The sequence below is a fragment of the Stegostoma tigrinum genome, chromosome 18, assembly GCF_030684315.1.
Source record: "Stegostoma tigrinum isolate sSteTig4 chromosome 18, sSteTig4.hap1, whole genome shotgun sequence".
Taxonomy (NCBI): Eukaryota; Metazoa; Chordata; class Chondrichthyes; order Orectolobiformes; family Stegostomatidae; genus Stegostoma; species Stegostoma tigrinum.
Genome location: NC_081371.1, coordinates 49105930 through 49124411, shown reverse-complemented (window position 1 = coordinate 49124411; position 18482 = coordinate 49105930). Strand labels below are relative to the sequence as shown.

The 18482-nt window shown below is 43.5% G+C and overlaps 1 protein-coding gene across 2 annotated transcripts in view; it reads left to right on the top strand.

Moving 5' to 3' along the window:
* kitlga (kit ligand a) overlaps positions 1 to 18482 on the top strand; it is a 142987-nt gene that overhangs the window by 44380 nt on the left and 80125 nt on the right. For both annotated transcript variants that reach the window (XM_048549600.2, XM_048549601.2), the window contains exon 2: positions 16244 to 16357. In XM_048549600.2, coding sequence (XP_048405557.1) covers positions 16244 to 16357 — 114 coding nt within the window. The remainder of the gene's footprint in view (positions 1 to 16243; positions 16358 to 18482) is intronic.

The window sequence follows — 18482 nt, the reverse complement described above, 5'->3', positions numbered from 1 at the left end:
CAACAACTTACCCACTTATTAGAGATTAGGCAGCACTTCTTAAATAATGGCACAACATTGTCCACTCTCCGGTCTTCTGGCACCTCACCAGGCTGTCGATGGTACAAATATCTCAGCAAGGGGCTCAGGTTTCTAACCTTGAGATTCTGCCTTTTGAACATTGCTTCCCACAATGTCATGGGATACACTTGGTCAGGTCCTGGGGATTTATCTATCTTTATGTATTTTAAGACCTCCAGCACCTCCTCTTCTGTAATGTGGACTCTTTTTAAGACATCACTATTTACTTCACCGAGTTCCCTAGCTTCCATGTCTTTCGCCACAGTAAATACTGACACAAAGTATTCGTTTAGGATCTTGCCCATCTCCTGTGGCTCCACACCTCCACACCCACAATGACCTCATTGATCTTTTGGGGGCCCTATTCTCTCCCTAATTACTGTTTTGCTTTTAATATACTTGTAGAATCTCTTCAGATTTTCATTTATCCTATCTGCCAAAGCGATCTTATGTCCCCTTTTTGCCCTCCTGATTTCCCTTTAAGTGTAATTCTACAGCCCCTATACTCCTCAAGGGATTCATTTGATCCCAACTGTCTATATCTGACATATGCTTCCTTCCTTTTCTTGACTAGAACCTCAATATCTCTAATAACCTGGTGTTCCCTACCCCTGTCAGTTTTGCCCTTCACCCTAATAGGAACATGCTGGCCCTGAACTTCCATTGTCTCACTTTGGAAAGCCTCCCACTTTCCAGACAGCCCTTCACCTGCAAACAGCCTCCCCAATCAACTTTTGAAAGTTCATGTCTGATACCATCAAAATTGGATTTGCCCCAGTTTAGAACTTTAACTTATGACCAAACTATCCTTTTCCATAACTATTTTAAACAAATCGAATTATGGTCACTGATCCCAAATTGTTCCCCACTATTACCTCAGTTGCTTGTTCTGCCTTGTTTCCCAAGAGGAGGTCTAGTTTTGCCCCTTCTCCGAGAAGTTTTTCCTGAACGCACTTAACAAATTATTCCCCATCTAAGCCCTTAACACTACGGCAGTCCCAGTCTATGTTTGGAGAGTTAAAATCCCCTACAATTATAACTCTTATCATTTTTACAGCTATCCGTGATCTCTCTACATATTTACTCCTCAATTTCCTGCTGACTATTGTGGGGGCCTATATTTACAATCCCATCGAAATGATCACCCCTTCTTATTTCTCAGATCCACCCATATAGCCTCACTGGACAATCCTTCAGGAATACCCTCTCTAAGTACTACTTTGATTTTTTTCCTCATGAAAAACGCCACTTCCCTTCATTGTTTGCCTCCTACAGGATTTATACTCCAACAAATTGAACTGCCAGTCTGGTTCCTCCCTCAATTACATTCCTGTAATATCTGTGATGTCCCAGTCCCATGTTCTCGTCCATACCCTGAGTTTATCCCCCTTACCTGTCAGGCCTTTTGCATTGAAATAAATGCAGTTTAATTCTTTGGTCTTCCCTCATTCCGTACCATACTGTTTCCTGCCTTGTCTGTTTAACTTCGTCTCTTTAACTTATGTATAAGCCTCAACCATCAGTTTTGTCTCACTATTGTTTACGGTCCCATCCCCCCAGACTAGTTTAAAACCTCCTGAGTAGCTCTAGCAAATCGCTAGACATTGGGGACATTGGTTCCCCCTTTAGTTCAGCTGCAACCTGTCCCTCTTGCATAGGTCACCTGTGCCCTATAGGAGTTCCCAAAGATCCAAAAATCTGAATCCCTGGCCCCTGCACCAGCTCCTCAGCTGCACATCCATCTGCCCTGTCCACCTATTCCCTTGGCACTGGGAGTAATCCGGAGATTACTAGCCTTGAGATCCTGCCTTTTGACCTCCTGCCTAATTGCCTTTATTCACTCTGCAGGACCTCATCCGTTTTTCTACCTATGTCATTGGTACCAATGTGTACAATGATCTCCGACTGCTTCACGCTCCCCTTTGAGAAATCGCCGCAGCTGCTCTGAGACGTCCTTGACCCTGGCACCAGGGAGACACCACACCATCTTGGGGTCTTGCTGGCAGCCGCAGAAAATGCCCGTTGATGCCCCTGACTTGAGAGTCCCCTCTCACAGTTTCTCATTTGGACTTTGCCTTACCCAGTGATGACAAAGACTCGTTGGCTGCTGCTGCTGCTTTTTTCCCCTGAAAGGCTATCAGCCCAGCAGTATCCAACATGGTACATTGTTTGGGAGGGGGATATCCACAGGAGACTGCCTACCTATCTCTCGTGGTAGTCACCTATCTACCTGACTGAACCTGCAGTGTGACCATCTCCCTGACGCTACTACCTATCACGTTCTCTGCCTCCACATGCCACTCCAGCCAATCCATGTTGTCTGAGAGGAGTTGCAGCCAGACACACTTGCTGCAGACATAGTCATCAGGAACATGCAATCAGTGCACAGGAATTTGTAGGCCCCTTTCTACGTCAGCGTTTCCCAATCTATCACCATGTTGACAATAGCCTTCTGTTCTGTATTTTGTACCGTGGTGGACAATGTCACATTTATTTGCGTTATACCTCATCTGCAATGCATTTGCCCACTCACTCACCTTGTCCAAATCACCTTGAAAGCTCAAGACATCCTCCTTACCCCTCATACTCACATCTAACTTTGTGCCATGGGCAAGCATCACAACATTAAACTTGATAACCCTCGTGCAAAATTGTTGATATATGTTGTTAATAACAGGGTCCAGAGTATTGGTACTTACTTGTCACCGGTTTGTGCTCTCAAAATGACCATTAATTCCTATTCTGCACTCTTTGTCTGCTAACCAAGTATCGTGACTAGGAGCACAGCCTAATTTGGTACTGAAGTCCAAGGAGAGGGGATTGGAAATCTTATGCGTTTGGAGTGAGAGTTAAAAATACTATATAACCAAGTCAATAGGCCGACAGGTGAATCGATAGATTTATCAATAAATAGAGAGGCAGATGCAAAGTTCAAAATGTAAGTAATTAGCTAAAAACAGCCATTTAAACAGAATGACCTCAGGAAACTGCTTGCTTCTACATATGCTGTAAACAATACACTTTTTCTTGCCTTGAAGATTGAAAATAATTTTTGACCAGTTTTTCAAATTGTGACATGACTTAAGTAAGAAGTTGAACCAAGCTGTACCTATCTTCCAACCCTGATCCCTCCTTATCCCCAACTTTCCCACAATCAGTGACCCAGGTTGGGTGTTTCAACCTGAGTGACTCCATGCATCATTGCAGCATAGAATCATTTATAATGCTCAAGTTAATACTTACATTTCCTCATTCTTGCTTCTCATTATTTAGAAAAATGTCATTGGTTTTCCACCAAATTAAGCAGGAAGGCTTACCACCCAGTGAGCAAAGAGATAAGCATAAGAGACAATGTTTAATCTTGTGCATTCCATTGCTATCGGTATACATCGGGTGCTCATGCAACATTCTACAAGCCATTTCTCTCCATGACTGTGAATAACTCCTGACAACTGAAATATTACTAAAAGGTAGCACGTTGTTTTAGCTCAGTGAGTTATGTTTTGTCGACATCACAGAGATAAAACTTTCTTTACTCATAACTTTCAATGTCAAAATTAACGAAAATGAGCTGTAAAAGATCCCTGAAGAATCGGCACTGTCATTTAATTTTGACGGTCAAGGTAAATAAGTTTGATAAGAAGTTTCTGAAATGTGTGCCACGTTGAAGGCAAGCAAGCAGTGGGGAGAAAAGGGATGAGGTAACAATTAACTTCAAAGCTTATTGAGAGGATAGAATAGCTTTGTCAGAATAGCTGCACTGGACAGATTTGAAAACAAATTCCTCAGAGAAGTCTTGCAGAAATGGAAGGTTTGATTGTGAGTAAAAAACTTTGCAGAATGGCTCAAATCTACTTTGTCAAAAAGTTAGAAATCTATTCTCCTCTGCTAACCCATTTTGGTAAGGCAAATTAGTGCAGGACTAATGCACTTAATGGTAAGGGCCTGGGGAGTGGTGCCTAAGAAAGAGTTCATAGTTGCTTGAAAGTGGAGTCTCAGGTGGACAGGTTTGTGAAGAAAGCATTTCGTATGCTTGCCTTTATTGGACAGTGCATTGAGAATAGGAGTTGGGAGGCCATGTTACAGCCGTACAAGAGATCGGTTAGGCCACTTTTGGAATACTGTGTTCAATTCTCCTTCCTATAGGAAAGATGATGAAAAACCTCAAATAGTTCAGAAAAGATTTACAAGGATGTTGCCAGGGCTGGAGGGTTTGAGCTATAGGGAGAGGCTGAATAGGCTGGGGCTATTTTCCCTGGAGCATCAGAGGCTGAGAGGTGACCTCATAGATGTTTATAAAATCATCAAGGGCAAGGATAGGATGAATCGCCGAGATCTTTTCTCCAGGGTGGGGGAGACCAAAACTAAAGGACATGGGTTTAAGGTGAGAGGGGAAAGATTTAAAAGGGACGTAGGGGGCAACTTTCTCACGCAGAGGGTGGTGCATGTATGGAATGACCTGCCAGAGGAAGTGGTGAAAGCTGGTACAATTACAGCATTTAAAAGACATCTGGATGGGTATATGCGTACAAAGGCAATTGGGACTAGATTAATGTAGGGTATCTGCTCAGCGTGGACAAGTTGAACCAAAGGGCCTGTTTCCGTGCTGTACATTTCTATGTCTCTCTGACTGTAGTCCAAAACTCTTCTGCTTATTGCCCAATCACACATCATCCATAGTGTTGCTAATCAACATTGGTTCTTGGTCTGGGAACATACCACTTTTAAAATTCTCAAGGATTCCTTGTTTTCAAATTGTGTCAGTGCCTCACATGTGACTGTAAATCCCACTTCAACGTCCTGAGCTCTATAACTTCCTCCAGCCGTCCATACCCCTGCAATATCTCTGCAGTCCTCCAATTTTGTCTGCGTACATACCCTGATTTTCATTGTTTCACTGCTGGTGGGGGTGCCTTCAGCAGTCATGTGGTGGCTCAGTGATTAGCACTGCTGCCTCACAGTGCCAGGGATCTAGGTTCAGTTCCAGCCTCAAGTGACTGTCTGTGTGGAGTTTGCATGTTTTCCCTGTGACTGCGTGGGTTTCCTCTGGGTGCTGTGGTTTCCTCCTACAGTCCAAAGCTGTGCAAGTTAGGTGGATTGGCCATGCTGCAGTATCTAGGAATGTGTAGGCCAGGGGGATGAGTCTGGGTGGCATGATCTTCAGAGATCCAGTATGGTTTTGATGGACCAAATGCCTGCTTTCACACAGTTGGAATTTTATGATTCTGTCCAGGTGCTAAACTCTGAAAGAGGAAAGCCTGACAATATTGAGTTAATCTGGCAGCATTTGAAGAGGGAGAAACAAAGTTAACATTCAGAGTTCAACATTATTCTTCTTCAGCATTCCCAGATCTCCAGCGTTCACAATATTTTGCTTTTACTTCAGTGCCATTTTCTGAAATTCCCTGAGTATCCCTGCCCTCTCACCTCCTTAAAGATGTTTATTAAAATGTAACACTTCAAACAAGTTTCTAAGACCTCCTTAATAATATTTAATATGGCAAAGGATAACCTTAATCTATATTAAAGCACATGTTATTGTTGTCCAGACTACTGTATACTTGGATAGTATTCTGTTGAATAGAGACATGGCACTCCATCTCTCATCTTCCAGAACCTTCTGTGACATGCGGGAATTCCATGCCATTCCTCATGGTCGCAGACCTCCAGGCAAACAGGAAGCAAGATCAGTGGGCCTGAGCTTAAGCAGCAGCTGGCATCACTGGTGCACCCATGAGGCTGAGAGCTATGTGAATGATCGTTCTGGATCTTTAGAGTGAGGGTAATATGTGCGTTAAGGAGGAGGAGTGTGAATTATTGATGGTTAAAAATTAATAGAGTGATTAAGTGGTTTGTCTTTCTTGAAAGTGGATAAATTGCCAAATCCAGAAGAAATGTATTCCAGATTTCTGGGAAAATGCAAAGGAGCAACAAACAGGCTGTGACTATCACCTTGGCCTTAGGTATGAAGGACAGTAATACTTCTTACGTTGTACCATTGTTCAAAGAAGGAGAAAAAAATATGCCAAATATTTACAGGTCACCCTAACCTCGGTCGTGGAAAATTACAGGAAAAGTTCTGAGTAACAGAATCACAATTCAGCAAAGTGTAGATTAAATGAGTGGAATAAACGTAGTTTAGTTGAAGGTAGTGCTATGTCTGACTCACTTGTTTGAATTTTTTGGGGTGATAATAAAGAGAATGAATGGGAGTAGAATAATTAACCTAATCTACATGTAATTTATCTGTTTTTCAGTAATGATTGACATGGCAAACAAGTTATACAGGTGGGAGCTTAGGTACCACTAGGAATGTGGCAAGTCAAATCCAAAGTTGGCTTATTGGCAGGAATAAAAGCGTAATAATGATTGCTGTTTTTGTGACTGCCAGGCTGCCACTGGGCTCAGTAGTAGGTCCCTTGTTTTTCTTGGTAACTAACGATGAATCAGAATTAATTGCAGAGGATGTGATTCAGAAATTTGCCGATGATGTGTGGTTGATTGTAGAGGGTGAAAGCAATGGACTGGTCAGATGAGCAGAAAGTGACAAATGGAATTTAAACTGGAGAATTGTGGATTAGAACATAGAGAACATAGAACATAGAACAGTACAGCACCGAACAGGCCCTTCAGCCCACAATGTTGTGCCGACCATTGATCCTCATGTATGCACCCTCAAATTTCTGTGACCATATGCATGTCCAGCAGTCTCTTAAATGACCCCAATGACCTTGCTTCCACAACTGCTGCTGGCAACGCATTCCATGCTCTCACAACTCTCTGTGTAAAGAACCCGCCTCTGACATCCCCTCTATACTTTCCATCAACCAGCTTAAAACTATGACCCCTCGTGCTAGCCATTTCTGCCCCGGGAAATAGTCTCTGGCTATCAACTCTATCTATGCCTCTCATTATCTTGTATACCTCAATTAGGTCTCCTCTCCTCCTCCTTTTCTCCAATGAAAAGAGACCGAGCTCAGTCAACCTCTCTTCATAAGATAAGCCCTCCAGTCCAGGCAGCATCCTGGTAAACCTCCTCTGAACCCTCTCCAAAGCATCCACATTTTTCCTATAATACGGCGACCAGAACTGGACGCAGTATTCCAAGTGCGGTCTAACCAAAGTTTTATAGAGCTGCAACAAGATCTCACGACTCTTAAACTTAATCCCCCTGTTCATGAAAGCCAAAACACCATATGCTTTCTTAACAACCGTGTCCACTTGGGTGGCCATTTTAAGGGATCTATGTATCTGCACACCAAGATCCCTCTGTTCCTCCACACTGCCAAGAATCCTATCCTTGATCCTGTACTCAGCTTTCAAATTCGACCTTCCAAAATGCATCACCTCGCATTTATCCAGGTTGAACTCCATCTGCCACCTCTCAGCCCATCTCTGCATCCTGTCAATGTCCCGCTGCAGCCTACAACAGCCCTCTATACTGTCAACGACACCTCCAACCTTCATGTCATCTACAAACTTGCTGACCCCTCCTTCAATCCCCTCATCCAAGTCATTAATAAAAATTACAAACAGTAGAGGCCCAAGGACAGAGGCCTGTGGAACACCACTCACCACTGACTTCCAGGCAGAATATTTTCCTTCTACTACCACTCGCTGTCTTCTGTTGGCCAGCCAATTCTGTATCCAGACAGCTAAGTTCCCCTGTATCCCATTCCTCCTGACCTTCTGAATGAGCCTACCATGGGGAACCTTATCAAATGCCTTGCTGAAGCCCATATACACCACATCCACAGCTCGACCCTCATCAACTTTTCTAGTCACATCCTCAAAAAACTCGATAAGGTTTGTGAGGCATGACCTACCCCTCACAAAGCCGTGTTGACTCATGTGGATTCATGTGTTTGAGGAAGGTAAAGAATTCATGACAATGCAATGAATGTTTGGATTCTGAGAAGTGAAAAAGAACAGAGGAATTTTGGAGTTCATGAGAGTAAGCAGCCCAGTACTGAATACTGAACCCTACAAAATCTCCCAGGCACATCTCTGCTGTCAGTGAAGACAGCTACAAAGTGCTTTTTTAGTCCTTCAGCCATAGCTACCACTTCCTCAAAAAAATCTCCTTCTTGGTCCATAATCTATAAAACTTTTTTTTGACTACCTTTTCTTTAAATTGTGCCAGGGGTGTGGACATTGCTGGCTAGACCAGCATTTATTGCTTGCGAAGGTTTTGTGAAGGGAAGGTCGTGCCTCACAAACCTTATTGAGTTCTTTGAGAAGGTGACCAAACAGGTAGATGAGAGTAAACCGGTTGATGTGGTGTATATGGATTTCAGCAAGGCGTTCGATAAGGTTCCCCACAGTAGGCTATTGTACAAAATGCGGAGAAATGGAATTGTGGGAGATATAGCAGGTTGGATCGGAAATTGGCTTGCTGAAAGAAGACAGAGGGTGGTAGTTGATGGGAAATGTTCATCCTGGAGACCAGTTACTAGTGGTGTACCACAAGGGTCAGTGTTGGGTCCACTGTTGTTTGTCATTTTTATAAATGACCTGGATGAGGGCGTAGAAGGATGGGTTAGTAAATTTGCAGACGACACTAAGGTCGGTGGAGTTGTGGATAGTGACAAAGGATGCTGTAGGTTGCAGAGAGACATAGATACGCTGCAGAGCTGGGCTGAGAGGTGGCAAATGGAGTTTAATGCAGACAAGTGTGAGGTGATGCACTTTGGTAGGAGTAACCGGAAGGCAAAGTACTGGGCCAATGGTAAGATTCTTGGTAGTGTAGATGAGCAGAGAGATCTCGGTGTCCATGTACGCAGATCCTTGAAAGTTGCCACCCAGGTTGACAGGGCTGTTAAGAAAGCATACAGTGTTTTAGCTTTTATTAATAGAGGGATCGAGTTCCGGAACCAAGAGGTTACGGTGAAGCTGTACAAAACTCTGGTGCGGCCGCACTTGGAGTATTGTGTACAGTTCTGGTCACCGCATTATAAGAAGGATGTGGAAGCTTTGGAAAGGGTGCAGAGGAGATTTACTAGGATGTTGCCTGGTATGGAGGGAAGATCTTACGAGGAAAGGCTGAGGGACTTGAGGCTGTTTTCATTAGAGAGAAGAAGGTTGAGAGGTGACTTAATTGAAACATATAAAATAATCAGAGGGTTAGATAGGGTGGATAGGGAGAGCCTTTTTCCTCGGATGGTGACGGCGAGCACAAGGGGGCATAGCTTTAAATTGAGAGGTGAAAGATATAGGACAGATGTCAGAGGTAGTTTCTTTACTCAAGAGAGTAGTAAGGGAATGGAACGCTTTGCCTGCAACGGTAGTAGATTCGCCAACTTTAGGTACATTTAAGGTGTCATTGGACAAGCATATGGACGTACATGGAATAGTGTAGCTTAGATGGGCTTGAGATCGGTTTGACAGGTCGGCACAACATCGAGGGCCGAAGGGCCCGTACTGTGCTGTAATGTTCTATGTTCTATAGATGGTGGTGAGCTGCTTTCTTGTAGTTCATGTCGTGTAGGGACACTGGAAACACCATCAGGGAGCAAGTTTCAGGACTTTGACCCAGAGACAGTGAAGGAATGATGATTATAACTCCAAGTCAGGATTTCGTGTGGCTTGGAAGCTGATGTTGTTCCCGTGTATCTACTGTCTTTGTGTTTCCAGATGGTAATGATGATAGGTTTAGAAGGTACTGTCGAGGCAGCCTTGCTGAGTTACTGCTGTGCATCTTGTCGATGCTCTATACTGCTGCCACTGCACACCGTGAGCAAAAGGACTAAATGTTAAAGATGGTGGATGGGCTGCCAGTAAAGTTGGCTGTTTTGTCCTGAATGGTGTTAAGCTACTTGAGTGTTGCATAACCCACACCCATCTGTATAAATGTTTATAGAAGACGTCTGAGTTCCTCTTCATGCCACTCTACTTTTTGTTCCTTTAGTTTCCTATAGCGCTTGAAATAACTCACAGGGGCCGGAATCCCTTCATCCTTCATTAGCAGATGAACAGCCCTTGGCCACAGTACTGCCTGATACAGAGTCAGGCACCAGAATGTCAGAATCTCTGACACTCAACCTTTTTATATCAACCAGGACTCCCTGATCCAATCCCTGACCAGATTAACAGCCCCAGTCAGGGAACTCATATCCTGTGATGCCCAAATGTCTGACCTTGTTACAATCACTACAGTGCTGTCTTATTTCGTCTTATGCTGCATTATGACTTTAACATTTGATATAAATTTTTGCCTTCGGTGTCATTTTAATCACTGTATGGTCATCCAGCAAGCCTTAGCTTTGATGCAAACCTTCCTTTTCCCCTCATTGGAAATACATGTACCCTATGCCTGAACCATCTCTTCTTTCAAGTTTAATTGTTCGATTACAGTTTTATCTTTTTATTCCAAACAAACTTGACCATATCACCTCTTCAACTGCTTGTTCCTCATCCTTTTCCATAACTATTGTCAACCTGGTGATATTCATCAACAGTGCTCCCCACTGCATCTCCACTCAAGAATGCTGCACTCATCCCACTCTCCTCCCTAGATCTAGACCCAATCCTGCTTTCTTCTTCAGTGGGATGGAAACACATTGATCAAGGAATTCAAGATAACAAGGTGTAGAGCTGGATGAACACAGCAGGCCAAGCAGCATCATAAGAGCAGGAAAGCTGACATTTCAGTCCTAGACCCTTCTTCAGAAATGGGGGAGGGGGAGGAGGTTCTGAAGTAAATAGGGAGAGAGGGAGAGGCGGATAGAAGATGGATAGAGGAGAAGATAGGTGGAGAGGAGACAGACCAATCAAAGAAGTGGGGATGGAGCCAGTAAAGGTGAGTGTAGCGGGGGGAGGAAGGGAGGAGATAGCTCAGTCCAGGGAGGATGGACAGGTCAAGGGGGTCGGATGAGGTTAGTAGGTAGGAGATGGGGGTGGGGCTTGAGATGGGAGGAGGGGATAGGTGGAAGGACAAGTTAGGGAGGAGGGGATGAGCTAGATTGGTTTTGGGATGTAGTAGGGGGAAGGGGAGATTTTGAAGCTTGTGAAGTCCACATTGATGGAATTAGGCTGCAGGGTTCCCAAGCGGAATATGAGTTGCTGTTCCTGCAACCTTCGAGGAGTATCGTTGTGGCACTGCAGGGGGCCCAGGATGGACATGTTGTTTGCGGAATGGGAGGGGGAATTGAAATGGTTTGCGAATGGGAGGTGCAGTTGTTTAGTGCGAACAGAGTGTAGGTGCTCTGAAAAGCGGTCCCCAAGCCTCCGCTTGGTTTCCCCAATGTAGAGGAGGCCACAACAGGAACAGCGGGTGCAGTATACCACATTAGCAGCTGTGCAGGTCAACTTCTGCTTGATGTGGAAAGTCTTCTTGGGGCCTGGGACGGTGGTGAGGGAGGAGGTGTAAAGGCTGTGGTTACGGGGAAAAGTGCTGGGTGTGGTGGAGCTGGAGGGGAGTGTGGAGCAGACAGGGGAGTCACGGAGAGAGTGGTCCCTCCAGAAAGCAGACAAGGGTGAGGAGGGAAAAATGTCTTTGGTATTGGGGTCGGATGGCGGAAGTGTCGGAGGATGATGGGTTGGATCCAGAGGTTGGTGGGGTGGTATGTGAGGACAAGGGGGATTCTGTTTTGGTTTTTTATTATTGCGGGGAGTGGATGTGAGGGATGAGTTGCGGGAAATGATGGAGACACAGTTGAGGGCATTCTTGAATACTGAGAGGGGAAGTTGCAGTCCTTGAAAAACAAGGACATCTGAAATGTATGGGAGCGGAATGCCTCATCTTGGAAGCAGATGCAGCAGCGGTGAAGGAATCAGGAATAGGAGATGGCATTTTTGCAGGAAGGTGGGGGGGAGTAGGTGTACTCTAGGTAGCTGTGGGAGTTGGTGGGCCCGAAATAGTTATCGGTTTCTAGGTGGTTGCTGGACAAGGAGACAGAGATGTCCAGGAAGGAGAGAGAGGTATTAGAGATGGTCCAGGTGAACCTAAGGTTGGGTTGGAAGGTATTGGTAAAGTGGATGAACTGTTTGAGCTCCTCATGGGAGCACGAGGTGGCGCCGATACAGTCATCGATGTAATGGAGGAAGAGGTGGGGTTTGGGACCAGTGTAGGTACAGAAGAGGGATTGTCCCACGTAACCTACAAAGAGGAAGGCATTTCTGAAGAAGGGACTAGGCCCAAAACGTCAGCTTTCCTGCACCTATGATGCTGCTTGGCCCGCTGAGTTTATCCAGCTCTACGTCTTATCTCAGATTCTCCAGCATGTGCAGTTCCTACTATCTCTGGTCAAGAAATTCATTTTGTATGCAGTTCAAAATTCCTCCCGCTCTTTGTTTTTGACACCAGTATTTTCTCAGTCAAAATTAAAGTAATGAATCCCCTACTGACTTTAATCTAGCATTGTTTTATTTTTCTTAACTGTAGAAAATACTGGATATACTGAGCAATCTGAATGTTCAAAGATAGAAGACAGATACATATTATGGTTAAAAGTTCTCCTTGAAGGTGAACTTTGTTGGAGTAGAATTGTACAAAGCTAATGGCACAGAAAGAGACCACTTCCCCACTGTGTCTGAGCCAGTCAATAAAAGACACCTCAACCCAAACCCTCACTCCAGCATTTGGTCTGTAGTACTGCAGGTTAAGGCACTTGAGGTGCATATCCAAGCATCTTTCAACTAAGTTTAGGGTTACTTATTTAAAAGAGATTGTCTGCTCGTAGATGGGTTAAAATAATTTTTCTTCTGTCAGGCTTGTTCCTTTGCAAAGCTGTTGACATCCACTCCAAATCAAAAGATGGCTCAAAACCAAGAGTGTAAAATATTCAAGTCAGACACTATGTTTGCTTTCCAAGATGAAAATGTGGATGATCCTGGGAACAGTATTCTGGAGGGAGATGGAACAGCTGGCTGTAAATCCCAGGATAGCCCACTTAATGTGAGTCATGTTCTTCCAGCAAGCTATCATAAAACACTGCTGATTAAGACAGAGCTAATGGACAGGAAGTGTGAGCACTAACAGTCGCGATGAGAATTAGCCACACATCATTTATTTCTCAATTTGGAGTTTTCAAACATTAGCCTCAAATGATAATCTGCCTGTCTGTATTGATCAGAGTTGTATCAACTTTTGGGTGGTCATGAATAAAAATGTGAAACGGGTTATTGTTGTGCTAATCTTGGCCTTGTTTTCATCCTCAGTTTTAATTGCTTCAAAAAATGGTGGCCTGCCTGCATCTGCTAAGGCCCTAAGCACTGGAGATCCTTTGAAATGTTTCTCCAGCTCTTTTTCATCCTTTACAACTATTAATGTTTTTGCACACTCTTAATACTTCTCTATATAACTTAGTATCAAACTTTGCACTGGGGAATCACGTTGGGTGTTATAGAGCATTTTATGAATAGATTAAAAACATAGAACACTACAGCACAGTACAGGCCATTAGGCCCACGATATTGTGCTGACCTATTATCCTACTCTGAGATCAAACTACCCTGCATACCCTACATTTTACTATCACTCAGGTGCCTATCCAAGAGTGGCTTAAATGTTCCGAATGTATCTGGTTCCAATACCATTGCTGGCAGCGCATTCCACGGACAGACCACTCTCTGTGTGAAAAACCAACTTTTAACATCTCCCCTGTACCTTCCTCCAATCACCTTAAAATTATGCCCCCTCACAATAGTCATTTCAGGCCTGGGAAAATCTCTCTGGCTATCTACTCCATCTATGCCTTATCATCTTGTACACCTCTATCAAGTCATCTCTCATCCTTCTTTGTTCCAATGAAAAAAGCCCTAGCTTCCTTAACCTTTCCTCATAAGACCAGCCCTCCAGTCCAGGCAGCATCCTCGTAAATCTCCTCTGCCCTCTCTCTAAAGCTTCCGCATCCTTCCTGTAATGAGGCAACCAGAACTGAAGACAGTATTCCACGTGTGATCAACCAGGGGTTTATAGAGCTGCAGCATAACCTTGTGGCTGTTAAGCTCAATTCCTCTGCCAGTGAAAGCCAGCACACCATACGCCTTCTTAACAACCCTATCAAACTTGGGTGGCAACTTTGAGGGATCTATGGATGGGGACCCCAAGATCCCTCTGTCCCTCCACACTGCCAGGAATCCTGCCATTAACTCTGTTGTTGTCATTATCGCTGAGCAACATCTGAGTGCTGGACCTGGGACTTGTGAGTTAGGGTTAAGGGGATGGGTGAAGAAGCAGGACCACTGGACATATTACTGCTGAGATTTGGATATAATGGTGTGGATTCAGCAGAAATTCACAACGCTGATGGAATCCCCCTTGCAGCCCACTCTCAAGCTGACAGGAATTGGAAGCAAGTGCCAGGGACATATAAATACATGAAAACATGTTAATTGTGCTTGAATTTTCTGTACAGAGTGAGCTGTTATGTGCCAAGGATTAGGGTGGACAAGAAATATTTCACAACAGAAGCGGCAAATGGTGCAATTCAGTGAGAGTTTGCAATGTGCATAAAGCCTATCACATTGACAAGCCTTTTTGTCATCTGTTCTAATATCTCCTCATGTGAAATGGTCTCAAGTATTTGTTTGGTAGCATTCTTGAAAACCACCTTCAGAACTTTGCTGTGCTTCAGGTGCTACTTAAGTTCAAGTTGTTTCCACAAATTTAACCACATCTGATATAGGTGAATGGAGACGTGATGATCAGCTTCCTGTGCATTTTGAAAGCGTAGCTAATGCATACAATAAGTTACAAAAATAGTGCGGTTTTTTAAAATGCGAATAGGGTAGACTTCCTGTGACAATACCACATTGAATTGAAAGACAGAAGATTTGAATCTCATTCTACTTAAACAGAACCAAAGCCATGAGTAGGGTTGAAGCAGTCGCTTAGTTTGCTTTAGTTTGTTCTTGTACACACAGAATGTGGGCACCACTGTCTGAGGAAGTATTTCCTGCCACCTTCATTGATCTTGAGAAGGTGAAGTGAGCTGTCTTACTCACCTTCAGCAATGCATATGGGTGTTAGGGATGGAGTTGCTCCTCTTCCACCTTACAATAGTATGTGAGCTGTTTGACAAATGTTCGAGATGGATGAAGCTCCTTTGAATGGTGTGATGGTGGGGAGAAGAAGGAAGTATGGCCAAGAGTGATGCTGCGGCAAGTTTCAGTGCATGAGTGCAAGGTTAAATATGTCGCGCTGTCATGCTCCAGCTGACCTACTCACCAGCTGTTGAATTTGCAACGGGACTCTGCATCCAACTCAATGTATTATTCAGCTGCTAATAATCAGCTGCATATAAACTCCTCAATGCCCCAGCGCAAAACAGTTGCCCTAAATAGACAGATCACAAGGTAAATTAGAGGTTAACGGGCCTCATATAAGTTAATAGTTGTTTGATTTGTTTTAATTTATTATTGTCACATGTACCTAAGAACAGTGAAAAGTTTTGTTTTACATGTAGTACAGGCAGATCATACCATACAAACATCATAGGGTGATTGAGCAGAGCAAAGTATATACAGTTATGGTTGCAAAGCAGGTCCACAAAGAGAAAGATCAACATTAGATTTGAAATTCGAGAGGTCTATTCAGAAGTCAGATAACAAGCTGTTCTTGGAACTGTTGGTGCAAGTGTTTAAGCTTTTGAACCTTCTGCCTGATGGAAGAGGTTGGAAGAGATTACAAACAAGGCGTACAGGGATCTTTGATGATGTTGGCTACCTTCCCGAGAAATATAGGTGCTGTCAATGGATGGAAGGTTGACTTGCATGATGGAGTAAGCTGTGTTCGTAACTCTCTCTGTAGTTTCTTACAGTTCTGGGAAGAGTATTTGCCATAACAAGCTATGATACATCCAGATAAAATGCTTCTATGGTGCATCAATAAAAGTTGGTGAGAGTTCTCATGGACTTGCCAAATTTCCTTAGCCTCCTGAGGAAGAAGAGGCATTGTTGTGTTTCTTGACCGTTGCATCAACGTGAGTGGTCCAAGTTATGTTGTCACTCTTGGGAACTTGATAGGTTGCTGTTTGTTTTGTTACAGAAATCCCTTTGATAGTTCGTAAATCCCCATTTTCTCATAATGGTTAGAACAAGCTAACTGTCTTTTGTCTCTGCCTCATATTTGTTGAAGCTTAATTGCAATCATAACACCACAGAGAAGATCAGACTTTGTGTATCTGAACATTTGTAACTTTTCACTTAGTTTTGATTTTGTTGTAATTTGTTTTCATTTCAGACTTTAATAAACAGCGTGATTTACCTCCCCTTGTTTCTGCCTACCATATTTGGAGGACCTATATGCAAAACAGGGAATCCCGTGACTGATGACATAAAGCGTATTGATGAATTGGTAAGTAAGAAAGTGTAGGAATTTCTAATTTAATTTTTTCACGGAAGGTGGATACCACTAAAAAGCCAGCATTTGTTGTGCATCCCTGGTTGCCCTTGGGAAGGTGGTGGTGAGCTGCCTATTTGTACTGCTGCAGTAGTCCGAACCTGGGAACGCCCACAATGCGGTTAGAAAGGGAATTCCAAGATTGTGTCCCAGTGACAGTGAAAAATGGCCAATGTTTTTCCAAGTTAGGATGGTGTATAATTTAGAGGGGAACTTGCAGGAATAGGATTTCCAATGTATTTACTGCCCTTGTCCTTCTAGATGAAAGAAGTGGTTTTGAAAGTTGCTGTCTAAGGATCCTTGTGAGTTACACAGTGTACCTTATGAATGGTGTAAATTGCCACCATTGTGGTTATAAAGGAAGTGGATGTTGAAGGTGGTGGTTCGGTGTCAATCAAGCAGCTTGACTGAAACTTTGTGAGTATGAATTCATTTATAATAAAGAAGTGTAGAAATGAGGAGCAGGAGTAGGTTGTTTGGCCCTTCAATCTTGCTCCACTATTCAGTGTGATCACAGCTGATCCTCTACGTCGATGCCATATTCACAATTTCTCCACATATCCCTTTAAAATCTAAAAAAAGTTATCCATCTTTTTCTTGAATACATTCAATGACTTGGCCTCCACTGTCTTCTGCGGTGGAAAGTTCCAAAGGTTTACTGCTCTTTAAGCAAAAAAATATTTTCTAATCTCAGTCCTAAATGGCCTATCCCTGTGTCCTGGGATTGTGTCTCCTCATTCCAGACTCCTCAGTCAGAGAAAATGTCCAATCTGCATTTATTCTGTCCTCCTAGAACAATCCTGCTATCCCCAGTATCAGCCTTTACTTTAAATCTTCACTTTTAGCTGCATTTAACTGCATCCGCAATATATCCAACCACACAGTCAACTTGAAGAAACAAGAACATGTCTTAAGTGAGCACTAATCTCAGAAATGTCCCAAACTATTTCCTATACAATGCATTTTTTAAACCAAGTAACAGCAGTTTGTACACAGCAGAATCCCAAAAACAGCAAAGACCAGTTTGCCGCATTTTGTATGGCATTGGTTAGCTTAGGACCAAGGCACACAGGCTTAATCAATAGTTATGAGGGATCAGGTCCTGAATTTATTCTTAAAGGATAAGTGGATTTTGTAGTATTTATTGTTAAAAAAGCAAAACCGAAGCCAGTTGGAAAGCAAGCAAGGTATTGTTGTTTGGAACAGGGTTCACCTGCAGTCAAGTACCATTGTACACTAATTTCCTTGTCAAGATGGGAATTTATTGCCCATCCTATGATGCTCAGAGAAAGTATTGGTGGAACCTCTTTTCAAACAGATGGGGTTTTGATATGGAGTGGCCTACTTTGCTACTTAAGGGGACAGTTAGGAGGCAAGCACTTTGATGTTGGTCTAGAATCACAAGTAGGCCAGTTGGGAAGCAAGCAAGGTAGCATTGGTTCGAACAAGCTCCCAGCGGGTCTCCTTCTTGGGAGAAAATCAGGTAGGTGAGCATGAGGGAACACAAATCTGTGACAAACAGCACCTCCTGTGGCAGGAAGATTTCATTGCAGCACATCAAGTTTTCCTAGGCTGATGCCATCATAAAAGTGGCTGTAGCAGTTAATAATTAGCAAACAGTGTGACAGACACTTAACAAAAAGACAAGAAATAAGGTTTTATAGCCAGAACGTACCTATTACCATGCAGTGGGCTAGATGATTAAGTCAGAGACCCAGGTAATGTTCGGGGGACCAGAGTACAATTCTTGCCATGGCAGATGGTAGAATTTGAATTCATGAGATCTCTGGATTTAAGAGTCGAATGATAACTGTGAAGCCGTTGCTGATTATTGGGGGACACGCCCATCTGGTTCACTAATGCTGTTTAGGAAGGGAAATTGCCATCCTCAAGCAGTCTGGCCTGCATCTGACTCCAACCTCACAGCAATATGGTTGCCTATTAACTGCCCTTGGTGGGTAATAAATGCTGGCCTAGCCTGTGAGTGAATTTTTAAAATAAAACAAGATTTTTTAGCAGACTGATGCTGTTTTCATGCTGTGAATTAGGAGGTTCTGCATGCAAGTCTTAACCCAAAGGC